The following is an 11,750-nucleotide window of genomic DNA, read 5'->3' on the forward strand; positions in this document are numbered from 1 at the left end:
GGGGTGCCGGGGCGGGAAGGGGCTGCCGTGGGCATTTCTTTCCCCCGCCCTCTGAGGGGGGGGGTCCAGCCGTTTCCCTCTCGGTCAGAGCAGCTCGGCTCCGCGCAGGTAGCCGAGGCCTCCGGGGCAGGAGTACCTCAGTCACACCGGGTCCCCAGAACCCCGGTTACTCCCCTGAACAAAATCAAGGCTTACCCCGGCGGGAGCAGGCAGTGAGGGGCGGGTTCGGGATTTATTTTCTCCTCCCAAATAAATCCTTTTGTCCCACCCGGCTCGTTGGGGAGGTAAAACCGGCCGCAAACATTCGTGTATGAAGGAGGGTTCTCCGAGGGGGACAGCGCTCCGACAAGTGCGTGGTGACACGTTTGGAGCCGCTGCCGCGTCCCGGGTCGGGGTTACCGGCCATCGGTCCCTGCCCGTCCCCGGAGACTACAACTCCCAGGAGGCGCCGCGCGCCGCGCGCCCGCCTTCCCGCGCCCCCGCCCTTGCTGCTATGCAAATGTAACGCCTCGGCGTCCGCCAATCCGCGGGCGGGCTGGCGCCGTCACGTGGCGCGAAGCTTCCTTTCTCTGTGCGCCTCTCTTTCCTTCCTTGGCCGCCATCTTGTTCTCACCGCGTGTTGGGCTGCGGAGGATCCGCCGGACTCGGGTAAGACCTTCCCCGCGCCCGTCGGCACCGCTTCGCCTCCACGGCCCCTCCACCCTCTTCCCCTGCCGCCTCCCGGCGTGGGGCGGGCGGGGCGCCGCGGCAGCTCGGTCCCGTCCCGTCCCGTCCCCGTCTGCCGCGCTGGGCCGTGGCGGGGCCGCGGGCGCCGGCCGTTCCTCGAGGAGAGGACGGGGGCGGGGGGGAGCGAGGCCTTGCGCCGGGACGCGGTGTGGCGGGGTCTGGCCTGGCGCGGGTGGGCCCTGACTCTCCCCTGGGGCCGCGGTGCCCTGGCCGCGTGGGGTTGCCCTGGCTCCCGAGGGACGGGGCCTTGATTCCCTCCCGCTCCCCGGGGCTTTGGGGGTGGCCAGGGAGCCGCCCTGAGTCCCTTCTGCCGCCTCCCCGGCGGAGGCCCTGGCCGTGTGGTGATCCTCCGGTGGTGCTGGGGCCTCGCCGTGTCCCCGATCGCCCGCCGGAGCCCCGTCTCCGCCTTTCCGTCGCTTCCCCGGTACAATGCAAATGCGGAGGGGGTTCCCCCCTTCATTCAGGGCATCACCGGTGACTTACTGGGGCAGAGCAGCGAAATGCTTTCCTTGTGTTGGAAGGCTTGAGGTGTTTTTCCACCCGTAACAGATTTTTCAGGTCTTCCAGCCTTTAAAGGTCCCACCTGACCCGTTGGAGATGCCACTTGACTAACTTCGCAGTCATTGAATTGGATGAATAGCTGCCAGAGGGTCATGTAGGAAATCTGTCAGAGATGTGAACTTCACCGAGTTCGGAGCTGGCTTATTAGTTAAATGTATCAGAGATTCACTATGTGGAAAAAATAGTATTCAAAGTAGTGTAGCGATGGGTCTCTCCCTGGGCTCTGTTCAAGGTGTTTTTCTAGAAGCACTCGTGCTGTACGTGCAGAGTTGGGTGTGTTCTGAGTCAGTAGTTCAGTCAAATGGCTCCAACGGTAAGCTAGCATACTTGGAAATTCACACTACCTCAGACTGATGCAAAATGAAATGTCCTGTTGATTTGCCTCTTCATGGTACAGATACTTCAGCTAAACAAGCTGCTCCTGGACCACATTATATTATTTAGGTTGTGTGGCTTTAAAGCTTTTTGTTTATGTGTATTTGTTTGATGCACTGTTTCGTTGAATTTTCTGTAAGCTTAAAAACCCACTGCAATTTTAAGAGTGCTTTTAAAACGGACTGTGAAAATTTTTTTTTTTTAATATTTTGATGGTTAACTTGTATTTCACTGTTACTCTTCAGACACAGCACTATGAACCAAGAAAAACTGGCCAAGCTTCAAGCGCAGGTCCGAATAGGAGGAAAGGTAAGAAAACCATCAGAGATGTACTGTTTCCTGTAATTTACACGCTGAGGGAGAAACATGTCTGAAACTTGGTTTTCAAAGCATAGGTTTTAGTTCATGGGAGGGGAAAAATTATACTTTGAGGCCTGAAAAATACAGGGTTTGTGTGATCTGAATTGTAATACTGCTGTCTGAAATGCAGTTTTCTTTCAGTTCACAGCTACTGGATGAGTAGTTTCTAGTGTGTAAACTTTCTTTTTAATTCAGTGACTTTTTGTGACCTTGTGAAATCTCAAGCTAAGCTTACCTGTTGGTTATTCCAGTTCTGTCTTTCTCTTCTCCCTGTTGGTGAGTTTCTTCCTTTGTGGCAGCTCCAGGGCTTATCTGACTCTGCACTGAGCTGGTTTTTTTTTCTCTGAGCCAGCAGGTAGCTAATATGACAAAAAAGCGTATAGTTTATTCAGTGTAGGTGTTCATTTCCTAACTGTAGTCAGGGCTGTTGTGCTGGTTTCAGCTGGGATAGAGTTGATTGTCTTCCTAGTAGCTGGTACAGTGCTATGTTTTGAGTTCAGTATGAGAATAATGTTGATAACACTGATGTTTTCAGTTGTTGCTAAGTAATGTTTAGTCTCAAGTCAAGGATTTTCCAGCTTCTCCTGCCCAGCCAGCAAGAAAGCTGGAGGGGCACAAGAAGTTGGCACAGGACACAGCCAGGGCACCTGACCCAAACTGGCTAAAAGGATATTCCATACCATGTGACATCATGCCCAGTATATAAACTAGGGGGAGTGGGGGCGGGGGGATCGCCGCTTGGGGACTAGCTGGGTGTCGATTGGTGGGTGGTGAGCAATTACACTGCGCATCATTTGTACATTCCAATCCTTTTATTATTATTCTTGTCATTTTATTAGTGTTATCATTATTGTTATTAGTGTCTTCTTTTCTGTTCTATTAAACTGTTCTTATCTCAACCCATGAGTTTTACTTTTCCCTATTTTCTCCCCCATCCCACTCGGGGGGAGTGAGTGAGCGGCTGAGTGGTGCTTAGTTGCTGGCTGGGGTTAAACCATGACCGTTGTACAAAAGTTTGCAGAGTAGGAGTTCCAAAGTTGATGTCTGTGGAACAGTTTAAAAATGTTAATTACTTGGTTACGAAAGTGTGACCTTTTAAAGTCGCTGTACTTGTGCTTCATCTTGGAAAAAATAAAGTTCTTGGGGAAACTTTTATATATTGCTAAATAGCAAATAGTATTTTTATAATCTAGCTTGTGGGAAGGGAGAAGCTGCTACTGTTCAGTGTCATTTTGGTCTTTTACACTTAAGAAAAACCTTAAAATTTATGCTGACAGTTAAGACCGTAGGTGAAGATAAGTAAGTTGAGGAGCATTTTTGACTACAGAGCTTTCTCATGGCTTAGAAAGGTTCCTCAGAGTGCGAAACGACTTTCAAAAATTAAAGGGTTGTGAGATTTTGAGAATAACTGACTGTTGTGTCTTGATTCTTTTCCAGGGAACAGCTCGCAGAAAGAAGAAGGTGGTGCACAGAACAGCTACAGCTGATGACAAAAAACTTCAGAGTTCCCTCAAAAAACTGGCAGTAAATAACATTGCTGGCATTGAAGAGGTATAGTGATAAGCGTTTCTTGTTTGAAATTAAATTCACTGTGTTGTTTTGGTGTTGTGGTTGGGTTTTGTTGGTTTGTTGTGTCCCCCCCCCAAGCAACAGTTTTCTTTTTGCCTCAAAAACTTACAGGTCTGGTTATTGATAGATAAAGTTATTTGATTGGTTGTTGTCTCATTCACATTAATGCATACATACCTAGAGAAAGAAGGGAGAAGGTTCTGCTGGCCAGACAGTGATAATAGATGCTAGTAAGCTGCTTGTCATGTATGTGTCTTGCATTCATTGCAAAACAAAACTCTGGATTCTTGACTTCATGAACTTGATTACCTACTTTAAAGAGAAGAGCATTAAACACACATGTACTGTGCAAGCACATCCAAAGCAAGGGTTGTGTGGTGCAGAATATGAAGGAAAGCACAACAATACCTGGAATAAGAACTTGCAAGTCTGTATTATCAAAATTAGGTCCTTTTACTGCATGAAAATTACCAAAATTGTTTGTGGTAGTCACAGGAGATGATATTCCTTACAACACAGCAAAGACTATGTATAACCAGCTTCTGTGTTATGTATGTAGGACTGTAAAGGTTTCAGATATTCCTTGAATACATCTACATACATTTAACATGTATGAAATGTGAAGTGAAACACTGACATTTACCATAACACTGTAGAGAGTGACACTCATACGTGGGAGGAGGAGGTGTTCCTTCATCATGAACTCAATATTAATGTAGTACTTGGTTAAAGAAGCATAATATTTAATCTGTGATTAATTAATTAAAGGAGGACTGCAAGGTGCCTCCAGAGGTCACCTAGTGCATACTTCTCTTCCAAAGGCAAATACAGATTCAGTGTAGAAGCCTGGTTTGCTTGTAAGTTTTCATACCTCTGCTACAGAAACAATTCAATTTTTCTGTTTACTTAGACTTGATATGTATATGCTGAGCTATACAAACCCAGAGAAAGACATAGTTCTTGTTCTGTTTTGTGGTTGTTTCCCTCCCCATCCCTAGTGTAGATCTTTATTCAGACATGGTTATTAAGCATCTTAAATGTCTTGATGTGAAGGAAGATAATGCAATATGTTTCTGCCTTGATAGCTAGATACATAATTGCAGTATGTTGTTGTATTCAGCTGGACACAAGTTGACCTTGGTAAACTTTGTGTAGATAGAAGAGTTTGGCGAGGCTAGTAATGTTGAGTCAAACAGCTCATCTTTGTGGTTTTTAAAAGAGGCTTTTAAGTAGGAGGATGACTCTGCTTGAAGCCTTTACCATTTCCCCATATGTAAGGGACAGGGCATCCTTTAGTTTTGCAGGAAAGCAACACACCTGGTTTTCCTCTTCAAAACATATTTTGAACTCTGCTGCTGTGTGAAGATTGATAACTTGTGTGTTTTTATATTTTTAGATCTTTTCTTTAGTTCCCAAATTTCTGTTTTCTCCCTGTAACTTCTACTAAAAACAATACTTACTAGTTTTGTGACATAAGTTTACTACTACTGTTCGGTTTGATGGGTAGAACTCTCTTCCTTTTTTCAGACAAAATTATTTTCTGCTTTACCACAGTTTAGCCATGCCCAGAAGAAAAGCCTTTTTAACTTTCCATTCTGTCTCCCTTTAAGTTAAAAAACATAAAATAAACCCATACAAATATGCCAGTATAATCTTTGATGGGGTCACTGTATGATGTACTTGGTCTTAAAAGAGTCATCATGGAATTATTAGGAAGGCATAGAAGCCTGTTCTAGTGCAGTTGGTACATAAACCTCAGGTCTGTGTGTATGTGTGTAGGAAGCATCCTTGGCCTTGGGCTGCTTCAGCAATTAGGCCAGACTGTGAATCTTGTGCCTTTGCCAATTCTGCTGCACAAACAATAATGTTTTCGTGTTAGGTGACACAGCTGTGAATGGTGATGTCTTAAACTGATGTGGCAAGGCTTTTTTGTTAAGAGCTTTTAGTTTGGAAAGAGTTACCATAGGGCTCAAGGTTTGGTTGTGTTTTTCCCCCCCAGTCATGCCTGATACACTAACTCATTTATGCCTTACAGTCTAATAACCTATGTATATTTTTTGCCTTTATTAAAAATATACATGAACTGTATGATAGCATATAGTCTTTGCATATTTATACGCTCATCTAAATACTGCGTAATTTTATGAAGGAACCATAAATTCAACCTTTTCATATAGTATGTATGAACCCATATTTTATCACGAACTTATATTTTGTTTCCAGTTTAAATGGTGTTAATTCCAGACACTTTTGTCATGGTTATATTATTCTCTAGGAGGAGTACTAGTTTTGTAAATTTTTTTGTATTAATATTTTAAATCTAGATTTGAATTAATAATTTATCATTCTTGTTCAACAAGATGCTGCACCATTTTGGTAAATGTTATTAATGTATTTAAACAGGTGAACATGATAAAAGATGATGGAACAGTTATTCACTTCAACAACCCCAAGGTTCAAGCTTCCCTTTCTGCTAACACTTTTGCAATTACTGGTCATGCCGAGGCTAAACCAATCACAGAAATGCTTCCAGGCATCTTAAGCCAGCTTGGTGCTGACAGCTTAACAAGTCTCAGGAAGTTAGCTGAACAATTCCCAAGACAAGGTAGGTCTTTTTGGAACCTTTCATCACCGATTTAAAGAATGTATGCAGTATAAAATTTTTGACCCATATTTAACAGCAGCATGTGTGACTTAAAAAGTGATCAAAAACATATGTACTTTTATTTATTTGCCACTGTTGCGGAAATATGGGAGCGGGGGGCAGACAACATTTTTTTTTTTCTTGTTGATTCAAGATTCTATATAGGCAGGCCCTGATTTAAAAAAAAAAAAAATAAAAAAAAAATCTGGTAGGTCAGGCATGCTGTGATTCCAGGTGTACAACTGCGTATGACAGAATACTTAGGAAAGCAAGTTCATGTTCTTACTTGGAAAAACTCAACAGGTTCTTTTTGTCAGGGAATTGGATTCTGTTTTCTTTGTTCATAAAAAACATTTCTATTGTGGATATAGAGGAAGAAACACGTTCTGTGTCTTCAACTCTATAATTCTGTTTGAAATTAAAGCAAGACTTTTAAAAATGAATTAAAAATCAAAGATTTGATGAAAATTAAAAAAATCAAAGTTTTTAATGTGATTCTTTATTTTCTACTCATTTTAAAGCCATGGGAGCTTGGTGTGTGTGTATATGTATGCGGTATAACTATTACTGTAATTTTATGGTTAAGAAATGGAGTCTGGGGACAATCCCTTTTAGGATGGTACCCTCCTTGGGGAAGCACCATAGCATGTTTTGTAGAGGTCTCAACTACTGTCCCTGAGCAAGTTTGTAATTTAAGAATAGATGGAAATTTTATTCTTGCAATGGTGTATGTTATGAAATTAATCAGTTATCAGTCTGTAGACTTTGATAAGAGTTTGCAGAAGTTTTCTTAGACCGCAGAACAGGTACACGTTGCATTACAAGTACCTGTATCGGAGTTCATTGCCAAAAACTACTTCATGATATCAAGCCCTGGTGATGTTGGACATTCAAAAAAAATATTCATATTTGTACTGGTTAGATGGTTATGGCCATTAAAAAGACTATAATTGGACATGTTGCAATTGTCTGTATTTGGAACTGGAAAATACATTACGTGTTCTAATGTTTTCAAAAAATATTTATTCCTTCCAAATCAAGAATTTTTATTTCATCTATATTTCATGTTCAGAGTTTAATTGAAAATAAAGGGTCTATTTCTCCTTCGTTACTAATATGTAAAATACCTTTCAAAATTGAGAAAGATGGATTGTCATAAGCATATTTCTTTGATACCACCTCAGTACCAATGGATTCTTGTCGTGATTTCTTTAGATTGTACAGGAAGTCAGACCAATGAGAAGAAATGCTTTATTTAATTTTTTAAGTTCTTGCATTTCTCTAGATTACTTGTAGCATGTTCCAGCTTCCGTGACTTAAGACTAAGTTTGATGCAGGACCCTTGAAAGGGAAATAGTTTTTCCTACAGTTGTGGCCTCTTGATATTGAATCATATGATATGTTGGTCCCTGATTCGTACCACATTATTGTTGCATTGAAACACATGACTTCAGCTAGAAGATTTAGTCGTGCTGGGTTTTTTTCTGTATCATTTGATCTTTTGCTAGCTCTGCATTAATACCCCTAAGCATTTGAAAATGGCTGTGCTAATACTTTGGTGTAAGAATGTTCATAAGTAGACCTTATGGTCGTGCTGTTTACTGTTGATACCCAGTCATTGTGTGTTTATCACTATTGGGGGTTGGGGAAATGCTTTCTTTTTTCACTTGTATGTTTTTTTATTTTGTTGTGTGACTGTCCCTAATTCTGTATAATGAAAACTCAGCACCATATTTCTTTTTACAGTGTTGGATAGTAAAGCACCAAAATCTGAAGATATTGATGAAGAAGATGATGATGTCCCAGGTAGGCACATACACACTTATATGTCCATTTAATGTATAAATATTTCAGTTCATGCATTTAAATATTTAGCTCCTGATGCAATTATACCTCTCACTTACTGAGGGAGGCTTCATATACTGGACAGCATTAAAAAGTTGATGACTTTGGATTCCAGCTTTTGAAAAAAGGTTTACCCTGTGCAAATGGCTTAATTCTTAAGTGGAAATAGATTAAAATACTTTCAGGGAGGTTGAACAGGTGATCTAAATGTCCAGATAGGGTTTTAGGGCTGCAAAATGACATGATTGACATAGTCATCAGGTTGTCTTTAAATCAGAGTCTGGGGGTGGGGATTTTTATTTCTGCAGTAGAAGAAACAAAGCTTATGTCACTGTCTGAAAGTTTCTCAATAAGTAAATATTGTAAATTCTTAATTTGTCAGTAACTGTCTATCAATCACCACATTCTTCTGTATCCATCAGTATGGTGTATTAGCTAAAACAACAAACTGGTGGACCCAGAGGTTCAATTCTTCATGCTCTGGCACTGGTTTATTTCTTTGTGACCTTGCATAAAAATTCAGTTCTCCCAACATTTTCTGTTTCCTGAGGTACAACAGTTAATGGGTGCCTAACTTCAGGCATTCTTTAAAGAATGCTGATGGCTCAAGACTCAACTGCAGCTAGTAGAGCACCTCAGATCTTAATCACTTCATGTTAGAACTTCCACTCCTCTGAGTGTTCCTGCATTTCTAGTTCTTTGCGTATGTTCAAACAAACCATATTTTCTAAAGCCCTTTGAAATCTGCCTGTAAAAATTGATGTACATAAGTATAGTTAAGAACTACTTAACCTTTCCTATAATGTGTGCATTTTCATTAAATTTATGAAGGTAATGGTACTTGGCATTACTGTATTAAATATCTTCATGTCTTTCAGATCTCGTAGAAAACTTTGATGAAGCATCAAAGAATGAAGCTAACTAAAACGTTAATAGTTCTGGAAGCTGGCATGGACTAGATTTAAGAAATCAGCTCTGTGGTTCCAAAGTTTTAAAGAAACAGAGAACATCATCTGTTAATAGTTCAGTAATATAAATATTTTGTATTTTTATGATGCTGTTTGTTCAGCATTTTCTGTCAGTTGATTTTGCATTTTGCACTTACTCCCAGGATCTACTCTTTTGGTCAAAAAGAAATGTCAGTGCAGTTTGAGGGGTGTGTGCATGTGCGTGTGTGTATGTGTGTGGGTGTACATATAGTGGAGAACAAATTGGAGAACACTTATTTAACCTTTCCCCCTTTTCCTTTTGGAAGTAGAAATAAAATGAATCTTCAGCATTGTTCCTTTTGATTATCACCAAATAGTGCACAGAAGGTAGTTAAGATTAAAATTTTGTCCACATTTTGTGACCTGAATGCATTACACAATTAAAACTTGGGTTTAATTTGCTGTTAACTATCGTACTTGCAGATGTGTTTCTCATCCCTATTGAAATGTGTACATGATAATTGTTATCAACCTTAGGTTGATCCCAGATGATACCAAAGACGAGCTGTTTTACCGGCTTGTTTGGTACAGTAACTTTTTAAAAAAAGAAAACTTGGTCTCAGAAAAGTGTGCTTTTTTTTTAACCTTTCTCAACTTTTCCTTTTTTCTTGTCTCTTGAACCTTTTGAGACAAGCTGATCTTTGACTCCTTCCACGTAGGCTTAGCAGTATGTTCTCCTGTTGATTATGTAGAGTATTTCCCACGTCAAAAGGAAAACGAACACCTTGGTTCTCTACCGTCAGGTCACTTCCTAAACTTGGAGGTTTAGTTGGTAACAGTCCAGTGCACCAGTTTTGCACAGTAACAGATTTTTGCTTGAAGAACTTCAAGCTGTTCTCTTGGCATGACTGCATTTACTAGCGGCTGATGATCCACTGTCATTCTTATGGCACTAGGATTTAAATGTACCCTGTGAGCAATGTTTAAGGTGGGAGGAAAGAGTTGTTGACACTTTGCCTGGCCTCCTGCTGGGCAGTTTGTGCAATGACTAGCTCTAAAGGGATTTTTTTTTTTTTTTTTTTGCCTGTAACTTACCTTTGCCTATAACCTACCTCTAGGTTTGGTGTCATCTATGTAGTAGCTTCTTAAAAACCACAAATGCTCCTCAGGCATAAGGAGGACATTGGCAGGTACTGTTGGTACAGTGCAGTATTTATGACCTTTCTTTAAAATGCTTAATGTGAACTCGTTTTCTCAAGAGGCTCTTTCAAGGTTCTTGATGTAATGTGCATTATGGTATAGCTAGACATCATTGTAACCTGTGTCAAGGGCAGCTGTGGCTTAAGAAAGCCGGTTTTTTTTCCTCTACATCTGTCACTTAATTATGGCTTAATTGGAACATATCAGCTTTTTATGTAGGTTCATATGCTAGAGAACTGTAAAAGTACAATGTAAACAGTACATGAGTTCTGGTGACATCATCAAAAAACCACGAAAGCAGAGCTGTAGTGGTTCATCATCTGAACTCCTCCATCTATTTTATAGGCTTTGTTCAGTTTTTCCTGTTATATTTTATATACTACATGGATCTTACTACAAAATAAAATAACAGTACAAAAGAGGAAATGCTCCCTCTTGTGTGTTGTCTCCTCCTCCCACCAGCACGAGCTGAGGAACGACAGGTGGATGCAGCAGCTGTTTCAAACAGCACTATATCCTTGCTGATAGTGACTGAGGAAGACACATGCAGGATTAGGGAGGATCCTGTTAGAGCTTCAGGATTTCACACTCCCATATACCCACTCTCCTATTTTCCCTGCAGTGTTGAATGAAACTTTGGTTTGTTGTATGGCTAATCTTAAATCAGCTGCAGATGCATTTGTTCTGTTTGTAAGGAAGAGATGTCTTCATTAACAGGTGCGCAGGCACACTGCATTGCCTTTTGCTGTCTCCACAAGCTCAAAGAGCAAATGAAGGATACTAGGAAACAGGTATTTGCAGTGTTCTTCCATTTGCTTAAGGGGCATGAGTGAAGAATGTTTCATAGTAGCAACTGTACTGAGTTTATGTATGGGATATCCCCTCCCCCTAAATACTAATCAGATACTGAAAACTTGTGCTCATTGGTTTCTGATGTAGGAAGTATGTCAAAAGTAATTTTGTGAGAGATTAAGAGTAAGCATTGGAAGCAGTGATTCCGTAAGAAGTTTATATAGTTGAACTTTCTGATTCCTACAAAATACTCATTTAATTTTTGCTCTTGGTCGTGACAATTTATATGTTAAACCCTCACTTTTTCCTATGTTTGACAACCAGTAAACTAACTAAGTATGCTAGCTTATGTAGTTATATTATCTTCAGTTTTTTCACTGTATCTGGAAACAGTCAACCACTTACGATTTGCTGCTGGAAATACTAGAGCTTATCAATCATTAAACTGATTTTAATTAAAAGTAACCCATCAAGGCTGTTGTGGGAAAAGCTCTTTTTCTTCGTATTTATTCCTGGTATAACTCAAACAGTGTACATGCTGATGGAAATGCAAAGTTACTAGGAGAAGTTTTGGGGAGTGTAGGTACAATAAAAACTCCCCACATGATGGTGAACATTAAAATGTTCTTTGCTTGGCTTGAAGCATGATAACCACTGTACTTCTGAAGCTCTTGAGCTTTACTTACTACTTAAATACTGTTGACACATTCAAGATACTGACATATTAAAGAACTTGGCAGTGATTTGAA

At 40.7% G+C, this 11,750-nt stretch overlaps 1 protein-coding gene across 1 annotated transcript; it reads left to right on the forward strand.

The window, feature by feature from the left end:
- The first annotated feature begins 495 nt into the window (after window positions 1-495).
- BTF3L4 (basic transcription factor 3 like 4) lies at window positions 496-11,474 on the forward strand. Its single transcript, XM_075037098.1, has 6 exons — window positions 496-648; window positions 1,908-1,971; window positions 3,460-3,573; window positions 5,995-6,196; window positions 7,982-8,041; window positions 8,959-11,474. The coding sequence occupies exons 2-6, from the start codon at window positions 1,918-1,920 to the stop codon at window positions 9,003-9,005; spliced, it is 477 nt and encodes a 158-aa protein (XP_074893199.1). The 5' UTR covers window positions 496-648; window positions 1,908-1,917; the 3' UTR covers window positions 9,006-11,474.
- Window positions 11,475-11,750: the final 276 nt, after the last annotated feature.

The sequence above is a fragment of the Buteo buteo genome, chromosome 10 (assembly GCF_964188355.1).
Source record: "Buteo buteo chromosome 10, bButBut1.hap1.1, whole genome shotgun sequence".
In the NCBI taxonomy this organism is placed as follows: domain Eukaryota; kingdom Metazoa; phylum Chordata; class Aves; order Accipitriformes; family Accipitridae; genus Buteo; species Buteo buteo.

What these genes read in the sequence shown, in the direction of transcription:
- BTF3L4 (XM_075037098.1), top strand. Translation starts at nt 1,918, where the DNA reads ATGAACCAAGAAAAACTGGCCAAGCTTCAAGCGCAGGTCCGAATAGGA. An exon ending in ACATTGCTGGCATTGAAGAG is followed by an intron (nt 3,574 to 5,994) that starts GTATAGTGATAA and finishes GTATTTAAACAG; the next exon opens with GTGAACATGATAAAAGATGA. An exon ending in TGAACAATTCCCAAGACAAG is followed by an intron (nt 6,197 to 7,981) that starts GTAGGTCTTTTT and finishes TTCTTTTTACAG; the next exon opens with TGTTGGATAGTAAAGCACCA.